Here is a 22,700-nt window from a genome sequence, read left to right as displayed (position 1 = left end):
AATTGACATCCTGCATCCCCTATGAGGAAACGGTGTAAAGTAGAACCTTCTCTATTCCTGTGAGGCCTCCTTCACATTTTCTTTTTCTTCATTTAATGTGCAGTTTTGTTTTGAGAAAGCATTCCATGCCAATCCCAAACCACTTTTCAAGTCCTGAATGTGTTCCTATTGCTTAGAGGTTCCTGTAATATAAAAAGAACTCAAGCACAGAGAGCAGACACTTGCTAAAAGGAAGAGTCTAGAGACCGTATGACCTTGAAAACTACTTTTCTTTTCCTTTCTTTTCTTTTTTTTTTGTCTGCGGTTTGGTGGATGATTCCCAAATGTATTCTTTTAGTGCAGTCATGTACTCACTTAACAAATATTAATGAGGTACCTATTATGTGCTAGCAGCTGATGACACCAAATGAAGTGGCCTTAGCGACCCTCATGAAACCCACTGTTTAATGGTAGAGGCAAATGGGTAAATAATTACCAAAAAAAAAAAGCCAGTAGAAATACTTAAAACTTGCTGGCTGTAAGTCTCCAAGTCATACAAGTACAGGCTTCAACACTGAAAATGTGTGATGGTGAGAGAAGTTGTCATTTCTATAAACAATTCAGAAATGAACTTTTCTTTTGAGCCAAAATAAAGATATGGGCCATCTGGGTTGTTCTCTTTTTCTGTTTAGGCATAAAACAATATTTATCATTTATTCTACAGGTCTTGCTCTGGTTTCTATTATTCTTACATTTTACATCAGATTCCTTCTTGATTCCCTCCTTTGCAATATTGAGCAAAACAATTATTATGTGTATGCCCAGCCGATGCTGGAGAAGTATCAAGAAAAATTCTTCACAAAGAAAAATGTATTTGACATCTGTAATATGATAGCATATTATGTTTATAGCTTGTATTATATTTAGTTCCTTATTTGATTAATTTATACCCTGCCTCATTGCATATCCTCCTCTCATTTTAATAAATATGTACATGTACATATATGATATTACTTTGCTATTTACATGTTTCACAATGTTTTTCCTGAGTAAAGGGTCATATTTTATTCAGTTCTGGTATCCCAGGTATATAATATTTGATGTGTCTCTATAATACATATATATTTTCCTATGAAATATTTAATACCTAGATTCCTAGAGCCTAGACTCCTAGTACTCATAAGCTGATTTAGAATTCTTAAAATATTACACAGAAATTTCCAATTTGTTTCATGACATCTAACTTGTCTTTTATTTTTTTAAGATTATTTATTTATTTATTTATTTGACAGAGAGAGAGAGAAGGCATGCACAAGCAGGGGGAGCTGCCAGCAGAGGGAGAGGGAGAGAGGAGGAGCCGAGCAAGGAGCCCGATGCGGGGCTCGATCCCGGGACCCTGGGATCATGGCCCGAGCTGAAGGCAGCGCTTGACCGACTGAGCCACCCAGGTACCCCGACCTCTAACTTGTCTTATACATCAATCATATCCAACCTACCCTGGATATTCCACATTGAAAGATGCTGAGACAATTTCTACAGGTACACAGAGAAAGAAATCTTTCAAACTTTTCTTTTACCCTTTAACCACAGTTTTATGGTCAGATCCCTTTAAAAAGTCAGGGTAAGTTCATACTTTTGTGTGTGGCTATTTCTGGTTTCTGTTCAACATGGCTTTGGTGGTCTGGACCAAGAGCTCCCTCCTGTAGTGGGACTTGGCATGACATTTCTGGCCTCTCTTCCTCCATCAGCCACTGAGCCACAATGATAACCCAAGGCATCTTGATTGCTCCCAGTCCTTCTTCCCTGCTTTTAGCAGGGAGGTTAAGATCCAAGATTCGTGTTTAGAGGTTAAGGAATGAAGGCGAAGCATATGGTAAAAGATGAGGCAAGCAAAACCTAACTAGCTTTAAAAAAAGGGTGTTTCCAGAATTTTTGAGGAAATTCCTAGTGAAAAATAGTGTGACACTTTTCTTTCATTTGTTATTATAATTTGTTTGTATGCCTCTCTTAGAGACCTGTAGAGAAAGCTGCTTATAATTTGGGGCACGTTCTGAGTTATTTGACCATCATGGTATCTTATATTACAGACTAATACCCTGATTCCACCACTATTTCAACTGCAAACCAAATTTAAATCTACTTGTTTTTTATATGTGTTATCTTGCCTTGAGATAAAAGCATACTTTAGGATATGGTGTTAAGATATGCTATACTCTTGCTATCTCAAAATATGTTAAACTATCATTCAAAATCTTCTGTCTATTGTTAAGCATATTCTAAAAGCATATATATATATATAATATATATATATATTATATATATACATGTAATCAGTCAAAGACCACTTGACAACATGTAGTTGTCAAACACCAAGATTCCAAGTTAAGCTGAGTCCTATGGAAAGAAATACTTTTCAGCAAGTTATTTATGTTCACAAAAATATAGAGCTAGATCAATAAAACAATGTGCATCCTGGTGTCTAAAAAATTAAAAAAGAGTGTTTGTGCTTCACTTAGAGATCATACACTATGGGAAGTTAACCAACATTTTTGGTATTATATGAGGTGACATACTGTGACTTCTACTGTAGAAAGTGAGATTTTAGCATAAAAAAATTATTACATTTCAATTTTTTTAAAAGGAAGTGATGCCTTACCAAAAAGTCAACAGAAGGAAGAAACTAATTTTTCAAGCTGAAGTAAATTCATACATTCTTTCTATTTTGCATCTGGCTACATTTAAAAGACTTCAAGTCTCCAATGTTCAGGACAGGCTTCATGCCCACTTTTCAAAACACATTTATATCTTGAATTCAGCTAATTTACGCCATCATTGTTCACCTTTTCCTTTGGCAATATCACCTGACATGTTTTAACTTCAAAGCAGAATGTGAAAATGCTGTATTGATTCATATGATATGAATTTTGACACCTAAATGTCTATGTAATATTACGAGGAAACCAATGTTTCAATAAACATTTCCTGAAAATCAGCAGAGCATTTAAAAGGTGTATCAATTCTTAACTATAAATCCTGAAAAAATATCTATCCATGTGACTTAATATTTAAGAAATATTTTTAAGAAGTGAGGGTATGGTGGTAAATAATATTTGAATTATTGCTACATATTTCAAAGATTTCTTGTTTTGTGGATTAAAATGTACATTTTGTTTGGGGGGTTCAAAATTAGGATATTAAAAATATTTAATGAGATACTCCAGCTGAGTCTGTGCTGAGCTCACAGTTGCAATGGAAAGAAATGGGAAATCTAAGAGACATCTGGAGACAAGAGATGACAGCAGTTAGTGACAGATAAAAAACTACAGAAAATCTAAAGTTTCAATCTTGTCAGGACAAAAAGACATACCATAGTTAGGAAAAGAAGTCAGTAGAATAAAGGTAGGAGGATATATTAAATTTCTGTTATGGTGACATTCAAACAAAGATTTTCTGGAGAAAAATGGAAATATAAGTGAAGGAATGAAGATAAGATTGTGGATGCAATGCAGTGATTAATGTAAAAAACATGAAAATATGTTTTGTTTTGTTTTTTTAAAGATTTTATTTATTTATTTGAGAGAGAGAGAATGAGAGACAGAGAGCACAAGAGGGAAGAGGGTCAGAGGGAGAAGCCGACTCCCTGCTGAGCAGGGAGCCCAATGCCGGACTCGATCCCAGGACTCCAGGATCATGACCTGAGCCAAAGGCAGTCGCTTAACCAACTGAGCTACCCAGGTGCCCCCATGAAAATATGTTTTGATGGATAAATATATCAAGAGGGAATGGCATACAAAGACACACATGAAGAGAGAGATGTGTAGAGGAGGTGTATGGAGGGGCTGAGAGAGAGCAAGAGGACTCAGTTAGAGAAGGTAACAGAGAAAATAAATTCTTGAATGGATAATCAATGGAGAAATATGTCAAAGAGAAGGCAAATGGTGTGAAATCTAGAAAAAAAAATCTCTGAATTTGGCTATGGATAAATTTTAACAATTCTGGAAGGAACAGAACTTCTCTATTTTAAGAAATTGAGAAGTAAACCTACAGAGAAAATTAGACATTGTTTTTCTGGGGAGGGGGGAGTTGGGGTTTTGTTTGTTTGTTTGTTTCAAATGAGAGAGATCTGATCCTATTTGAAAAACAAAGGGAAAGGTTTCATTGAAAGAAACTGATTAAAGATGACAGAAGAGTTATTGCATGAGCTACCTGAGAAAATTAAAGTGGAGATTTAAGTAAGAAAGAAAACTTTCTCTGAGGTTATACTCACTTATTTTAAAACATTCACAGCATAAAATCACACATCGCACTTTTGCATACCACATCACCACTATCACAATTAGACACTGAATTTATTTAATTGCTTTCCTACTCACTGAAAACTTTGCCATCTTCTCCTTCCATCGCTGACATTCTTAGGGACTTCATGACTCATGCTGACGACCTTGTGGACATCTCAGCTCACGTTCACCTCATCTGTTCCAGGGACCTACATCCCTCCTTTGCCTCTGCCTTACATAAGTAAGGCCACACACTCACCTTAATTACCACATGGGACTGCTCTATTTCCAATTTTACCAAATCCGAAATCCTCGCTTAATTTATAAAGTTGTCTTGGTCATTCATGTGCTTACTCCTTACTCTGACCTTAATCAGCTGTTCTTGGTTTCCACGATTCCGTCACTAACTTCTAGACCTCAGCTCCTGACCGGCTCATGGCTATTCCATTACAATCCAACTTTGAATCTGTCACCACCTGCTCCCTTTCTCTCTCTCTCTCTTTTTTTTTTTTTTTTTTTTGGCTACTGCTAAGGTACTGAATGTTACTACTCAAGGTCACAGAAACATACTAATTAGATTCTAGAAATCCATCCCAGCTAGATTCATGTTGCTTTAAGTCCTTGTATTCATATTCTATTCACCACAATAGTTTTAGCAAAACTTACCTATCCATTTAAAGCTGCTACCCTAACACCTATGACTATTGCCTATGAGCTTATGAGTTTCCTCAATTTCACTAATTTCAATTGCTAAAATATATTTTATTGCTGCATCCTGTCTCTTCACGCCATCTCCAAAACTAGAAGAGGGAAGAGATAATCCCCTAATTCAATCCTCCCACTTAAATTTACCTCATTTAATCCTTTCAATAACCAAAAAGGACCTAGGCATTTGAGATCAAGATATTTCGAAAGCTCTCAAAGGTAGGAAACATCCAAGCTGGGGTTCCAAACTGTGGTGGGCACTGTTGGTGCTCCATCTAGACACCCTCAGATCTTATTTCCTATTTCGATATTCACCAGTGCCCAGCTTCTGTGTCTTTTGTCTCTAACAGTTCCCACAGGCACTTTTCTTGAGAAGACAGGAACTAGCAACTTTTCTTTCACAAGCCGTGCTGAGAGCTAGAAATCTTGAGAGTATAGGTCTCCCAAGGGTTGCCCTCAGCCAGTGAATGTTTGGGTGGGAGTTTGAGAGCCAAACTCCCTCGCTCTCAAGTGAGGTTTACACTCTAGAGCTCCCCAAGTAATCAGTTGCGACCTGGACTTCGCTCACAGTTGAACTTTGGTCTCTTCTCCTTTCCTATCCTGCTTCTCTCCCATTTCACGAATTGAATTCTCAGTCCAGGATCTGTTTATAGGATACCTGATGTAAGATGCCAGTTTTGTCCATCTGCTTCCTGCTCCGATAGTCTTCCCGCCCCACCCTATTGCTTCTTCCTTGTCCAAGTTCCTCCTACACTTCCTGGAATTTGCCTTTCTGCCCGATTCTTCCCCTCTGTCTATGAACATGTGGAGTAGCCCCTGACTCCTACGCTAAGGAAAACTTCCTCCATATCCTACTATCTTGTCAACATTTCTATTGTTCCCTCTTTCCCTTCATTGCCCAAGTTTCTGTCACTGTAGATGAAATATGCTAGTTCTACATTCTAATTATCTTTCATTTATTCATCCTTTATATCTGGCTTCTGTCTTTACCAATTGCCTGAAATTGATAACAATTAACAGTATCATCCTGATCATCAACTGCACAGTCTGTTCTTTGCTTTAATCTCTCCTAAGCTCTTTACTGCTGGCACACTCTTCTCCCTGGAACTGTCTTCCCTTGACTTCTATGGTAGAGTAATTTTCTGAGGACTTGAAATGGCCACTTTTCTTTCTCTTTTGCCTTATTGTTGATTTTCTTTTTCCCCTCTCTTAATCATTTCATCCCCTAACTATAAACATTCTCCATTTTTACCCTTAGACTTCTTTTTTTCTGTACTCTTTCTTGGGTAATCTCATCCACTACCATGGTTTATTGAAGAGTCTGAACAGTTGGAATAAACCAAAGTGACTTTATATTTATCTGACTCCTGATTCCATATACTCTGAGTATCTTTTCTCCAGAACATGCTATCTCAGGAAGAATCCAGGACTTCCAAGACGATTTTAGTTAAAAGAAAAACATAATAATGTTAAGATTAATTTTTCAAGCATAACAGACAGGATCTTTCTAAGGTCAAACTGATATTTCATATGAATTTAAAAAATTTTTCCCTCTCTCCAGCTTTGATCAGACTTCTGCTGGCCTGAGGACTTGTAGTGAGAAAGTGATTTTTCTCTTCTCTTCTCTTCTCTTTTCTTCTCTTCTCTTTTTTCTTTTTTCTTTTAAAGATTTTATTTATTTTTTCGACAGAGAGAGAGACACAGCAAGAGAGGGAACACAAGCAGGGGGAGTGGGAGAGGGAGAAGCAGACTCCCCACTGAGCAGGGAGCCCGATGCGGGGCTCGATCCCAGGACCCCGGGACCATTACCTGAGCTGAAGGCGGACGCTTAACGACTGAGCCACCCAGGCGCCCCTCTTTTCTTTTTTCTTTTCACTTACTGTTCTTTTTTATTTATTTTAGTCTCCCCTTTACATATTTGCCTCCAGCTCTCTCCACTACTTGGCTTGAGGGTAAAGAAAGACCCCCCTCCCCTATGAGACTCTGTCCAGGATGATAACTATTTCTAAGAATTCCCTAATTTAAACAATGCTACAATTTCAATAAACTCTCATTATACTTCTAACCTTTGCTTATGTGGCGTCTTTGGGGCCAGAAAGAAGGCTTAGAAGAGAGGGTCTAGGGTCATTTTAGATTGCACTTGGTAAAGTGGAGAAGGTGTTCATGGTAATTTCCTTAATATGTGGGGAAAGCTATTGTCTATTTTATAGATCCAAGTTACCCCAGCTACACCACGGCTCTTCCCTACGTAGCTTTACTCTTGCCAGTGGCCTTTGCTTTGCCACTACCAATGCTTTGATTATTCTATTTCTTCTTCATATAATATATCCCTACTCCATCTCAGAGACCTCTGTCCTTCAAGTCTTCTCCATAAAACCTCGACTGAGCATCACCATTGCTGCTACTACCCTCACTATGATTACAAACTCTGATTACACGCAATCTCTTTTTTTCTTAAAACTCAATGTTATGGAAATTATGTTAACATGAGATTTAGAGATGAGATTTAGGCTTGAGTCATACTAATCTAGTCTTTTTATACCTGAAAATGAATCTCACGTTACAATATGAGACTATTACTTTAACCGAAATTTTGTATGTGTTTAAACTGTAAGTTTAAACAGAAAGCTCACTGTGAACAGAAGCGGCATCTTATTTTTATACTATCACACTTCACAGTGCCCCCAGTGTCTTTCATACAGTAAGCAGTACTATTTTGTCAAGATGCACTGAATTGAAAGCTGAAGAGGAGATGGAGATGCCCTGACATGACCTCGCACACAGTGTGCTGCCCTCAGAAAATGCTTTTTTAATAAACTGACAGAAAGTGGAGTGTCTGTGGGTCTCTTTGCCTGATGTTCTCAATCATCCTAGAGAGAACTAGGTATGTTTTTATGCTAAGATGGCTATGGAGATACAAAAATATACTTAAAGAAAAGAAGACCTGGAGCAACAATTTGAGGTCATATACTAGGTTTCAACAACAACAAAAAAAACAATGAAAAAGAAAACTACAGATAGGCAAGGAGCAGCAGCAAAGGGCCTGCTAAACTGAACTGCAAGAATCTATAATAGGCCAGGCACAAGACACTCTCGATCATACAAATGAAGTGTTGGGCTTATTACAAATAAAAGGGGAAGAAATTCTTTATTAGAAACAAACTCATTTCCTATGTATCTCTGGGATTTGATAACATTCCAATTACATTTGTTCCTACCATTAGAATAATTATCCACAATAGAGCAATTGATCAAATTTTCTCTATTGAGGCTATTATGATTTATTGCTTGATTATAAATTATAATTTAAAAAGAGATTTTTAAAATACCATCACATTGGAAGAATACTTTTCTATTTTCAAGGTTATGAGTGTGATGTGGACATATTCAATTGAGTCATGTGTTATATTCTTGGAATCAAACAGAAGCATACCCTCCCTTCGCAGTCTTAATATGTAATGGCATACACATGGTTGTAGGCAAGGGCTCTCCAGGGGAAGGGGAAGTCAGAACCAACTCAAATTATTTTATAAGCCTCCTCTCCTGATTTTTTTTCCCAGCATTTTCTTATTATAGCTTATCCTCTTTTTTACTTATACTTCTAACCTTTAAATTTTCAGTGCAATTATACTGAAACTGTTAAAACTGTTTTCTTGTATGTTTGATATTTTTGGTTATTGATTTTTGTAATGTTTACCAATATATGGGCATATGTGTAATATGTAACACACATATGTCTATGCATATACTGTAGCATGATTTTGGAGTTGAGAAAAACCTAACTCTCCCACATACCAATTTGAAAGCAGAGTGATACTTAAAATAGCTGAGTCAGTTTCCTTATCTGTTAAATGGAGGAAATAGTACTACTCTAGGTTTGTTGTGAGCTTTTAAATAGAGTGAAAGGGTAATGGATTTCCTGGCATATTGGATATAGAGTATATGAGAGAGACACCAAAGATCATACCAAGTGTTTTGATCTAAGCAACTGAAATAACAGAACTGGCATCAACTAATGGAGGACTCATAATTGTAGAGAAATATTCAGTTTAGTTTTGAACCTGTTAAGGTTAAGATTTCTGGTGGATCTCCATTGGTTATCTATTGCTGCTAGCAAACCCCTCCAAATTTAAAAGCTTAAAACAATAACTTAATTGCTTTTGCATTTGCAATTTGATCGGAGCTCAAGGAACAACTCATCCCTTCACATCCACTGTGGTGCCACCAAGGCTGAGGTGACATAACAGCTAGGGACGGGAATCATTTACAGTCACTCCACATATCTAGCAACTGGTGCTGGCTGTCAGCTCAGACCTTAGCTAGCTAAGGTTGTTGGCCGGAACACCTACACTGACCCCTTCATGGTGTTGCCTGGCTTCCTCACAGCAGAGTGGGTGGTTTCTAAGAACATCCCAAGAGAACCATGTAGCAGTTTTATTTTCTCTTAGGATATAGCCTCAGATTTTACATAGTATCACTTCCATAATTGTCATAGGCCTACCCAAATTCAAGCATATGGAAAAGATGCTCCATTTCTCTGTTTGGAAGACTCAATGCCACATTTTAAGAAGAGCATGTGGAACGGCAGATATTATTGTAATCATCTTGGAAAATAAAATCTGCCACAGATCTGGAATTGAAAATGTTGAAGAAGTAGTACGTAACATAAGAGTGTAGGTGTAGTCTGGCTATCCACACTTTACAGTCTTAAGCATTTAGGTGGGATGAGACTACCAAAGAAGAGAATAACACCAAAGACTGAGCCCTGGGAACGCCAACATTAAGGTGTCAAAGAGAAAATGAACTAAGAAAGGAGAGTGTGTTGGAATGACCACTGAAATGGAAAAATCAAGAGAATTGGTTTCCTTCTTCCTTATAATGTCTCTTTGAAATCCACCTCCTCAAGATCTGCCCTAGTAATAGAAACTGAGTTTGTTTAGAAACTGAGTTTGTTGTATATACGGTAGGTCTGGGACCTTATACCAGGCCATGTGATGAAACAAAACTTGCCTAAATATGTCAAAATAATCTCTTCCCTTTAGCTACTGACTGATCTAAGGATGGGCATGTAACCCATTTCTGGTTAAGGGATAACAAAAGAATTGACATAAAGATGTTTTTCTTCCCAAATACAATCTAGCAAGGAAAAGCTGTTTTTATCCTCTCCGTCTTCTCCTGAAGTGTAAACATACTTCCTGATGATATATCAAGTATGTCGTAACAATGGGACCAAAACATCAAGTCTAAGACAGAATATAACTTAGTAAAGGTAACAGTTGAAAAAAATAGAAAAACTCCTATAGACTTACACTCTAAATTTTTGCAGCAAAGAGCATTCTTAAACAATGCAGGTTTTTTAATTTTACATCGTAATCTTAGCTTGAAGTGTGACAAATTGAGGGTGTTATTTCTCTCTCCTATATTAATCTTGTTTGTTTCCTTTTTCACTGTACTAATACAATGACTTAATTTTATAACATTTGTCAAGAAACTGAAGCAAATGATGATATTGGAAAAACTACATACAAGCTATCACAAATAAGAAAGTTTGTAGACTTTCACAAGAGCCAATTCGATGTTTTACGGAGATTGACGTCATTCTAAATCAGCACTGTGTATCTAATACACTGTGGTTTACTTTTCCATCCCTCCAAAGGAAGAAGAGTTCTATTAACATAAAAATACCCACCTCTTAAAAACAAACAAAAAACTCTGAAGTCAAATCATACTAGCAATGAAAGAAACACAGTGGTGGCAAATTATATAAAGTTTTATAATAGGACTTCTTCTATATTATTGCTTAAGAGAAAAGCAGTTATCAGTCAGCATCTTATTCTTTACCAGCCATTGTACTAAGCCCTGGGGATAGAGAAATAAACCAAACACACATGACTATTCTCCTCATGGCACAGTGAAGAATGGAGACATCATCAGTCCAGTGAAAAAATAGAGCTCCTAAGCAAATAAATATAAGTAAATAAGCAAATATTAGTGCATGGAATTTATAAAAAATGAAAGTAATGAAAGTACTTTGGTGTCATAGAATAGAACAATCTAATCTGTTTACACAGGCAGAGAAGGATAAATAAAATTTAGCAAAGTGAAAGTAGGAAGGAAAACACTGCCGATAAAGGAAAGAGGTTGTTCAAAGGGTAGGAATAGAAAAGAATAGGAAATATCTGAAAATATCTTTGAAAACTACATAGTCCAACAGAGACTGCCCGAGATACCAAAGAGGCAGTAGCAGGAGTTTGAAGCTGAATATTTACATAAGGCCTGTTTAAGAAGGATCACAACAGAGGTGCCTGGGTGGCTCAGATGGTTGAGCATCTGACTCTTGATTTCGGCTCAGTTCGTGATCTCAGGGGCGTGATCTCAGGGCTGTGAGATCGTGCCCTGCATCAACCCCTGCATCAGAGCCACGCATGGGGCTCCTTGCTCAGGACAGAGTCTGCTTGTCCCTCTCCTCTGCTCTTCCCCCACCCACTCATGCTATCTCTAAAATAAATAAATAAATAAATAAATAAATAAATAAATAAATAAAATAAAATAAAATCTTAAAAAAAAAGAAGGATCACAACAGAAATTTTGGGCTTTACACAAAAGTCAATGGGGATCCCTCAAAAAGATTTAAGCAAGATTTATATTAGAAGAAAAAATATTCACTCTAAGCTTTAATGATGTTAGGAGATGAATTGGGAAATTATTGCAGTTTTGTATGTGTAAGATAAGAACAGATTTAATTAGAGTTGGAGTTGCAAAGATGAAGAGTAGTAAATTGATAATATTTAGAAAGGAAATATTAACAGAACTTGATGGCAGATTAAATTCATTCCAGTTTTAGATATGCGCAGTTTAAGTGCCTATAAAACATCTAAATGGAAAAATGGAGATGTCAAAAAAGCAGGTAGACATATTTATCTGGAACTCAAGGGAAAAAAATAAAAAGCTTGGGATGAACATGTTATTTTGGCAATCATAAACTTATAACTGAAGCTTTAGAAATATTGAAGAATGAGGATGGATATCAGTCATTCAGCAAATTAGTAAGTACCCATTTTGTAAACAGTTGTAGGGTAGAACTTCCAGTTGAGAATCTAGACACATGTTGGTATACTTACTTGGATTTACACATACATTAAAGAACTGTATAATAAATATGACCCCATCAAATATATTCTGAAATATACATCACAGAGTGAAAATAAACTTTTTTTTTTTTTTTTTTTTGCTTAAGTAAAATGTTGAGCTTCGTTTCAAACAGTATAACTAAAAATAAATATTAATATGGACATCTGGATTTTTTTTTAAATGAAACTTAAGAAAACTCACTTAAAACTCAAGATATATGTAAAGCTTAAAATTACCCTTTCTCTGGGTGCACAGCTATAGATCTTGGTTGATCCAGGCCTTGGGAAATAATTACATAACGGAAAGAGCCATTGAGTCTTGCAACTTCAATTAAGTTGAAACCATGATCTGTCCAATATATGTTACCTAGGAGAAATACAGATGTGTTTATAATATGGTTGTGAGAAAGAAAATTATTTATTAGTTATGGCTAAAATTAACTTTCTGAGCATTCACAGAACTATCAAGAAATCTTTTACTTCCTATATTTTTTTTAATGTGTACATTTCCTAAGCGGAAAGCTGTAAATAAACTAATATGCAAATACTTCCCAAGCTCACACATCTGCAGTTTAAACCATATAATGATCCATTTGTATGCTAAAAATAAGTTGAAACTTCTCTCACCTAAAGAAGGGATCTATTTTAACTTTCTACTGACTCCAGGCAAAAGAGAACTTCTAACACTTTTGTTTACCTGCCTCACAGTTCCCAGGAGATTTGGGCCAAGTTAATACTACATAATCTACTTCTGCATAAAAACACTTGTCTGAAGACTCAAAAGCATTAGAAAGGATGAAGCCAAGAGCAAAAGAGACTATTTATCCCTGTGGCTAGAAGTACAAAAAAAAAAAAAAAAAAAAACAACTGTTATGAATTGGAAACAGAATTTTTATGAAGGAGATTGAGACGCTAACAAAATAGGTATGCAACAAGAACAGAAAAAGCCATGGATTATACCAGCAATCCAGTCAATAGCTATCCCCTCCACTCTTCCCAAGCCATTGGTAATGATATCTTCTTTCCAAGTCTGATCTCTTTTAGCTCGGCTAATTTTATTGAAGCCCATGTCTGTCCAGTAGATGGTATCATTTTCTATGGATAAGACAGAAAGAAAAAAACAAAAAAACAAAAAAAAACATACACATACACTATAAAAGGTATCAATATATGTATTAGGATCACATTGCATTAGTATTTTGGGGATTATCATCCTGGGTATACTAGGGTATAAATATTCTTCAGGACAATTTACAAACACAAATAGCAAGAAAGATATTAATACAACATGAAAGAACCTAGTCAAATGGTTTTTCTTAAAAGTACTTTTAAAATATATGTGTAAATGACTTATCACATCCTTGATTATTTTTTCTTCATTTTTCTACTCATTTAACTCAATAAATACTTATCTCACGTTATTTAGCAATCCTGATGTCAAACCATGCTATTTTGGACCACAGTTTTTCTCTTCACACCTACACCTGTGTCTGAGTTCTCTAAATATAAAAAGAATACTACTGGAGATAATCAACAAAGTCTCAAAGTAGAGAGAGAATGGAAAGAAACATAAGGGCATTTCAACTATATCAGGAGTGTTTTAAGCATAAGGTCATTCAAAATGTATAAAGTCTTAAAAATGCCCTAGCATCCAATTATTCCTTCTGAGGTACTAGTTTCCCAAATGTCAACTACAAACCCCTTACATTATTTTTCAAACTCTGATTGTACAAATGGGCTTAAGAATACTTGAAAAATGGCTCTATGCTATTGCAGAGTCTTTAAATAATGTGCTTTTTGAATATTTGAATGAAAAATGTGTCTAAAGATTATAAATGAAATACATTATATGTGCATACATATGCATAAAGGGTAGCAATTATAGACCAATGATTTTAAATATAGCCACCAGAAAGACATTGGGGACAAATCATTAAATAATAATTTGCCACCAACTAAGTAAGTTTTTGTGTTGTGACCTATGTGGCCATTTGAAGAACAAATCCTTTAAGACCAATATAATTTCCCTCTGGCACAGTGACAGACTATGGAAATAAAGAAAAAGCAATTAGTATAATAAAGCCATTTATCAGTAAGTTTTGAGATTCCATTTCAAGTAAAATATAGTCTAAATTCCTTTGCCTAATTGGAAAAAGATTCCAAAACCCCCTTGTTCTCAAGAATGGTAAGTCAAATACATAATTGTTTGAAGCAGAGCAGATACCATTTTCAAATATTTATCTGGAAAGCAAGAATTTGTTTGATTTTTCCAATTTTGTTGAAGTATTAGTTAACATTTGAGAGTGAATCAATGAACAATAAACATTATTTTTGCACCAATACTAAGCATTAAGTCAAATCCAGACCTTTTCTGCAAATGTTAGACCCATGTATCTAACTGCCTACTTTGTATCTCCACTTGTATGTAGAGAAGGCAATCTTGGAATACAAGACAAATTCTGGATTTCTACATGAAACACTCCTTTCTTGCAGTCTAACACATAGCAACTCCACATGCCATAATGGTCTGATGGATGGTATCTCCATCCTTTGTTTCTTGGGCTAAAAACCTCATATTATCCTTGATTACTTTTTCTCAAACTTCACATCTAATCCATCACCCAAATACTCCAGTGTTCAATCTATTACCAAGTATCTTTGGTTCTTTTTATTCTTCTTTCAAATCATATCCATGATCCAACTACCTCTCACACTCTCTACTACTTACAGTGCAATCCAAACTACTATTAACTCTTGTCTGAAGCACAGTTGACTCTTGAACAACCCAAATTTGAACTGTGTGGACCCATTATATGTGGATTTTTTTCAATAAATATATTGAACAATATTGATATAGTCACTGACAGACAATTTATCTTGTAGTCAGATGATGTAAACTTACAGCATCAATAAACTCAATAAAGTACTGTAAATGTATTTCTCTTATGATTTTCTTAGTAACATTTTCTTTTTCTACCTTGCTTTATTCTAAGAATACAGTATAATATAGTACATAGAACATACATACAAAATATGTGTTAAGGAACTGTTTATGTTATTGGTAAGGCTTCTAGGCAACAGTACGCTATCAGTAGTTAAGTTTTGGGGTGTCTAAAGTTATATACAGATTTTTGACTGCACAAGGGTCAGTGCCTCTAACCCCCATGTTGTCAAAGGTCAACTACATTGCAAATAGCTTTCTAACTTATTGCCCAGCTTCAATTTGCCTCAGTACTCTCCAGTTCTTTCTCTACTTAGGGGCCACTGTTACCCTTTTAAAAAGTGAACAAGATCATTTCTCTCCTCTCTAAAGTCTCTAATCATTTGTCATCTCATCCAAGGTAAAATTAAAGTTCCTTCCCATGACCTTCATGATCTACCCACATCCTTCAACCCTCTCTCACCTGAAGTCCTTCCACTCTCCCCCTCACTCATCATCTCTGGCAATGGTCCTTTCTCTCTTCCTAACACAAACCAAATGCTATCAGTCTAAGGTTCTTTACATTACTCTTCCTGTTTGGAAACTCTTTCCTCAGATATCTGCACACCTGTCTTAGCTCAAATATTTCCTCCTTCTTACTGAAACTTCCCCTTACTACTCTGTAAAAAATTATTTCCTTGACATGCTCTATCTCCCTTACCAAAACTGTTTTTTCCATAGCATTTATTACTATCAAACCCATTATATATGTACTGGGTTTTTTCTTCAGTGTCTGTCTCTTCTCACAGAAATGTAATCTCTGTGAGGGTTGGGGCTTTATTTTGTTCACTACTTTATCCCTGGCACCTAGAATAATAATATCTGACACACAGTAAGCTCAAAGTAAACATTTGGCGAATAACGAATGAATGTGATGTGCTATACAAAGACTGGCTGGAAGGGGATACAGGGAAGACACAGCTTTTACCACGAGAAGCTTTATAAGCTCAATAAGGAGAAGGTATGAGCATGAAAAAAAATGACAAACAATTCACAATAGTGTAGCATGAGCAGCATATAAGTAGTACAGGCAAGTAATTTTGCAAGAGTTCAAAGAAAACATTCACAACAATCTTCACAAGTCTTACAAAAAATACCCTATTTTGTATGGGAATCTTACTTTTGAATTACCCTCTAATAGCTCTGACAGGCTGCAAATCCCTATTCCATATAACTAGTAAATATTCTTTCTCACATATACATTTATTATTATATTGAGCTGAAATTGGGGCTTTACATTTCTTCTTAGAAACAGACTACGAGAAGGGTGCCTGGGTAGCTCAGTTGGTTACTGTCTGACTCTTGATTTCAGCTCAGGTCATGATCTCAGGGTCCTGGGATCAAGCGCCACTTTGTGCTCTGCGCTCAGCTTGGACCCTGCTTGGAATTCTTTCTCCCTCTCCCTTTGCCCCTCCCCCCACTTGGCTCATTCTCTCTAAATAAATAAGTAAATAAAATCTTAAAAATGAAAAAAAAAAGAAAGAAACAGACTGTGAGATAATTCATAGGTAGGAATTGCAACTGGCCCAACTTTTACCAATGTAGTCACATGTGCAGTAGACACATCATGAATATTCATGCATTTATAGATTAATTTGTAATGCTGAGGCTATCTCTAAATGGTCAAGTCCACTAGATCAAAGCATTAATGAACTGAGAATTTTCCTGGTATTATTTCTATTAGGCATATTTGGGAGATTAGTGAGCAAATCAATCATGTGGTGATACAGTAAGAAGGACAAAAACAACAGAAGAATTAAATCAGTCATTCATATCCAAATCCCTTTCTTATCAATTCTTTCACGTACATATTGCATACCTATACACTTTAAATTGAGTAAGTTCACTAATATATAAGAATGTGTTTTCTTAAAAAAAAGAATATATTTTTTAATATCTGGGAATATCTGCAAAATAAACAAATGAGGTCAAGAATGTCTTAATTTGGAATAAAATCAGGCTGAAAGATGATAAAATTTTACAACAAACTATAAAGATATAAATGGAAATACATACAAATATAGAAAGGGAAGAAAAGACTATCAGAACCATGTCCTGATAACTTTTACCAAAATATGATTTTTTTTAACTTTAATTATCATTATTCAACACATACTTATAGAATATTTAGTGTGTGCTAAACATTATTACAGGCTTAGGAGTTTGGTGGTGAACATGAAGGACAGTCCTTGTAATCATGGAGTTCACTTCTGGAATTGAATTAAAAATAAACTGTCTTAAGACATATGGTAATTGGTAATGTATAAAATAATCAGAGGACTGGAAAATAGAATTTGTAATTTAAGGTAATAACAATTATAATTAGCTTCCCACAGATATAATAAGACACATAGGAAACTTGGTAACTATTTTCAAGGATTACATATAGAGAGATTGGAGGCCAGCTATTGTGCATTGTAACTACAGTCAGAATTAAAAGAAAAACCACATATGGTCATAATGATATTAGTCTGTAAAACAAGGGAGAGGCCTATTGACACTGAGAAAAGTTAAACTTTTTGAATTAAGCTGAAGAGCTGACCATCTACAGAAATAGATTACGCACAGTCTTGTCTGAAAATAAGAAATAAGAAATACAAGTTTCTTAAAGTCCTTTCACCCCTATTTTTTATTATTTTTATAATAATATATAATAGTATATATCATTATATATCATTTTTTAAATTTAATTATGAAATAATTTTTATTATTATAAAATAAAACTTTATTGTATATTATATATTTTTATTATTAGTATCTATTTTTATGATTAATTAACACTTAATTGATCTAGTGAATACACTTGTCTCCATGTTAGCTTGGGTTGTTGTATAGTTCTTAGAAAATTCAAAGTCCTGTTTTCCCACCTAAATTGACATACTATTTCAGAAAACACCATACAAAATAAAAAAAAAAAAAACAGATAAAATATAATGTAGAAGGTTACCATACTTCCCTCTCCTAACGAAATAATCACCAGCCCACCAGGAAGACAGCAGACCTGAATGCAAGGGGTCTAGGTCTGGGATCTTAGCATTTATCACTGTCCCACCATTCCCCATGAGGCTTTCACAAAGTTACCTTGTCTCGCTTGGCTTCAGTTTCCCCACATATGAATATACAAATATAAATAGAAAGAGATAGATATAAGTAAAAGAAGGTAAAGTTTAGATAACCTTTAGGGTTTCTTTCAACTATTGCTGTTCTAATGTTAAGATTTAATTTCTCAGTCACACTTAAAAGGAATACAGTATTTTCAAAGTTCTGCCCAATTTGAACTGTTACTTAGATTTTCCTTTTTCTTTGTAATTTTTTCTCATTTTAACTAGCTTTGTTGTCTGGAGATAAAAAGAATAAAGCATATGATTTTTCCCAGAACATGCTACTAATGGTTATTAAACCACATTTATTTTTTTAACTCAGACCTTTGCACTTATTCTACTAAATGCTACCTTGTTACATTTGATCAGTGATCTTGTCAATCGACATTTTCTTAAAAAATCATGTTATCCAATGACTTCTTTTTGTGATATCCACAATTTGGTACGTAGGTTTTCTATATCTTTATTCAAGGCAATAATAAATATGTTGAACAGAATCAAAAATATACTTTTGGCATACCACTTTCTGCAGCGATGGCAACTCCACCATCCTTTCATATCTGGCTGATACAACCTGGAAGAACTCCTACCTAACAGACGAAGAGGCAAGAAATTCTCAACATTCTCCCCTTTCCAGTAACCCCTCTGTGCTAATCTACTTTGGTTGATAGTGCTTACCTTGGGAGATAAGGAGCAAGTGATTGTCTTCAACTAAGGAATGGTTTTAGAATGTATTATTATTAAAAGTAAAGGGGAGCTTATTATTTTAGCGTCCTCCTCAATTACTAGGTTTTTTTGTTTTGTCTTTTTTTGTTGTTTTTTTCCTGCACCAGTGTTGAATACGTCTGAGAGGTAAAAATTACAGTGAAGTTGAGGCGCCTGTGTGGCTCAGTCATTAAGTGTCTGCCTTCGGCTCAGGTCATGATCCCAGGGTCCTGGGATCGAGCCCTGCATCGGGCTCCCTGCTCGGCGGGAAGCCTGCTTCTCCCTCTCCCGCTCCCCCTGCTTGTGTTCCCTCTTTGGTTGTGTCTCTCTCTGTCAAATAAATAAAATCTTAAAAAAAAAAAAAAATTACAGTGAAGCCAAGAAAAATACTGGCTTTTTGGATGGGTCTTTTACAAATATTATAATATTTTTGTAAAAGATCTATATCTTAGCTCTTTGATCACGTATCACCAAGCTTTAGTCTTTTGTTTTGTCTAGAATTCTAAAAGGTAACGTAAATATAACAAATACAATCTCAACTTCGGTAAAAGTAAGGACATCCAACCTTAATTCTGAGAACACCAAAAGACTAAAAATGTTCCTGGCTCCTATTATAATTGTTGTTACTATTTTGCAAATAAGAGCCAGTGCTATAAGGATCAGGGAAAAAAATGTGAAGATGGAAAGAGTTTGTGAGCTATTAACTATCAGAATAAAAGGAACTATAAAGAAAATGGGAGAGACAGAAGTAAAGGAAGGGAGGAAGGAAAGGAATCACACTTCTCTATTATCATTGGCATAGCCATTTCCATATGCTAATGTGATTTAATAGAGAAGAGTAGAGACATCAGAAGAGTAAGATAAACGGAGACATTCTAAAAACGAACTTTTTAAAAATGTTGTAATCGGTGCTTGAGGGACAAGTTTCTTCTATCATCTTTTATCAGTGTATTGCTGATAAATTAAAACCATTTTATAGCACTATGTATAAATGTGGCTATATTTTTGATCTAGCACCTAGTGTGAGAAAGACTACTAGATGGCAAAAAAATTATTGTCATGGTCAGTGAAGCTTCAAAAATTAGAAGTTACCCCACAATTTATTTTTAAAAATCTTACCATAAACTTCCTTTTGCCTTAATCAAAACAGAAACAAAAACCTCTAGCATAAACAAATCCTTCTAAAAGTTAGATCTGAGTTTGGTCATTAGATCCGGTAATGTGGAAGGATTCTAGTACCTAGGTCCTAAGGTAATAATTTGGTGAATGACACCACGGAAGCTCAGAATCTGGTTGACCTCTAGGAGGCTTACTTTTCCGAGGTTTATAAATTAATAAAATTATAGAAATTTTATAGAAAACAAGAATCTTTAGTAATATGTTCTCCTAGTACCTTCTTAGACATTACACAGAAGTTGTTGAGAAAGTCAAGTTAGACCCACAACACAAAGAATTACTTAAGGACAGCTCCAAACTGTGAGTACTAAAAAGTTTGTTAATTTCTTTAGCCTAATTTATTTGCCAATTTTTTCTCCATCTTGTTGGACCATTTATACTCTATCCCACACTTTAAAAATAAAGATATTTATGCTCACTCCCAAAAGCACATGCTGACTTAGGGGAAAGTCTATATAAAGTATGCCTTGGTTTCCTGATAAACTTCAGGCCTGGGTTCTAGAGAATGTTTTACCGATGACTATTCAACTATTGCCAATTAGTGTACTCTTTATTACCTTATAGGGAAAGCTGCTAGGATTTCATTGTTGTTGTGCTTTCAGCTTTTGTTGTTACATACAAATAAGGATTGGCTGTAAGGAGTCAATATTAAACTCATGGCACCGATGTTTATACAGAACCTGCACTTTGTTAGGATCAGAAAGAATAATATCCTTCACCCTGCCACCCCTCCAACCACCAACTTTTACTTGGACTTTAATTATTTACCATCACTTTTCAGATGAGCTGGTTGCATACACCTTTCCCCCTTGAGGTCAAAAATATAAGGCTTCTCTGTGGTTTTTATTGTCATTTATCAGCAGTGACCTTAACAGGTAGGCCCAGAAATTTAACTGTTTCTCCATTTATGAAGACTGCCTTAAGGCACGCAATTCATTAATTCGTCTAGCTCAGTTGAGATCATGATTTCCAACTGATTTCATTCTAAACTTTGAGACATAGGTCAGTTACCTCCAATCCAAACCCTATTTCTTGTTCTTTTGGAAATCACGTTGTAATTTTTGGAAAGAAGAGACTTTCTCACATCACTTCTGCATTTTCCAGTCATCATACATCTAAATGCTGTATTTTGTTCTGGTCTGCGTCTCATTTCAACCCAGACACAGGATTCATTTCAGCCCTTTTCCCTGATCCACTTCCTATAATCCCACCACACATGGGTGGGTTACAATAGTACAAGAGAATTATGGAAGCATGGGATTGGGGGATAAGTTATAACAACATAAAAACTTCAAACTGAAACTTAGATACCGTATTCTAAAAAGTGCTCTGGTCATACCCACCAGAGGTGATTTTTCAATGGGACCCCGGGTCTCACACCTTATTGCCCACCCCTCTCCTATCTCATCTCAATTTATCACTCCCGCCCCTTTCAGAGTACCCAGTCTCCAAAAAGAAACCCTCTGTAACTATCATTCCCAACCTCAGCAACCGGTTTGCCTTCACACGGTTCAAACTCAATAGTCCTCAAATGGTGTCCATTAGAGTTGCCTAGAGAAGTTAAAAAAAAAAAAAATACTGAAGATAAGGGCTCACCTCAGTGATTTTCAAATTGCTTAGTCTGGGGTAGTGTGCTGGCTGAGAATGATTAGCTAACTCATCAAAAGTACAGATAAGAAGAAAAACACTTGTTATTTAACGGGATCCAAGATCTTGTGAAGGAGATTGCTATTGTAAAATGCTACCCCACCCCTGTTACAATCTCATTGCTCTTAACAAGAGCTCTTAATGGCTCACGACTAAAGGGATTTTTCCAAAGACAAAAGAGGGAGAGAAGGGCTTGACCTCGTCTCCAGAATACCACATTTGGGATTTTTTTTCTCTCCAGTTGGAGGAGGTCTTTAACTTGAAAAACAAAATATGTATTTTTAAATTTGTTGATTCTGATGAGAGAGGGAAACTGAAGGGACCCCATGGATCCCATAAAAAAAGCAGTTTCTTTTTTCCTTTGCTCCAGCTTCTATTCTTGCTAGGGACTGCACCCCCACCCCACTCTACACATGCCTTGTAATGCAAATAGCTTACAGCTTCCTTGTAAGGTACAGAGATAATGCTATCTTTGTAGTCTTCGAGAACAATGGATAACAACTAAGGAGCGACATAAAATTAAAAAAAAAAAAAAAAAAGAATTCCAAGACCACTGACTCCAAACACCTTGACACCAAGACCCCTGGCTTCAGGGAATAAGTGATTTATGAAGGATACCTGGATCCTGTCCTTGTTCTGACCAGTTCCTGGATGCCTAATCACCATTAAAAATCTCAGACCCAAAGCAGAGAGGAGACTCCTTCCTTTCCTTTATGAGACTCCCTGACACTCAGTCTGTCTTTATCTACTCTCTCTCTGTATCTTCAATAAACTCTGCTTTCACCTCCAACTGGCTCGTGTTTGATTTCCATCTTGCATGGTCCTGCAGAAACCCCTCTGGGTCCTTGGACCTGGCCTACCTGCATCACTGATAAGCCACTGGCCCCAGATCTGTCAGAAATCACTGCTCTTCAATCTATGCCTGAATCAAGCTAAATCAAAAGGCAGCTCAAGGAGATTACTCTGCGTGGATCCTTCTCCATTCTCAGTAAGCTGGCTT

General features: G+C 35.8%; 1 protein-coding gene across 1 annotated transcript in view; it reads right to left on the bottom strand.

Annotated features, from left to right (window-relative positions):
- LRP1B (LDL receptor related protein 1B) overlaps positions 1-22,700 on the bottom strand; it is a 1,894,461-nt gene that overhangs the window by 474,540 nt on the left and 1,397,221 nt on the right. Inside the window, exons 36-37 of the mRNA XM_073905704.1 lie at positions 13,052-13,186; positions 12,329-12,458 (exon numbers count right to left, since the gene is read on the bottom strand). Of these exons, the coding sequence (XP_073761805.1) occupies positions 12,329-12,458; positions 13,052-13,186 (265 nt within the window). The remainder of the gene's footprint in view (positions 1-12,328; positions 12,459-13,051; positions 13,187-22,700) is intronic.

Source organism: Callorhinus ursinus, unplaced genomic scaffold, assembly GCF_003265705.2.
Source record: "Callorhinus ursinus isolate GAN/ISIS: 27379988/994484 unplaced genomic scaffold, GSC_fseal_2.0 scaffold2, whole genome shotgun sequence".
In the NCBI taxonomy this organism is placed as follows: Eukaryota; Metazoa; Chordata; class Mammalia; order Carnivora; family Otariidae; genus Callorhinus; species Callorhinus ursinus.
The sequence above is the reverse complement of the archived record's forward strand: the minus strand, read 5'-3'. Positions and strand labels throughout refer to the sequence as shown.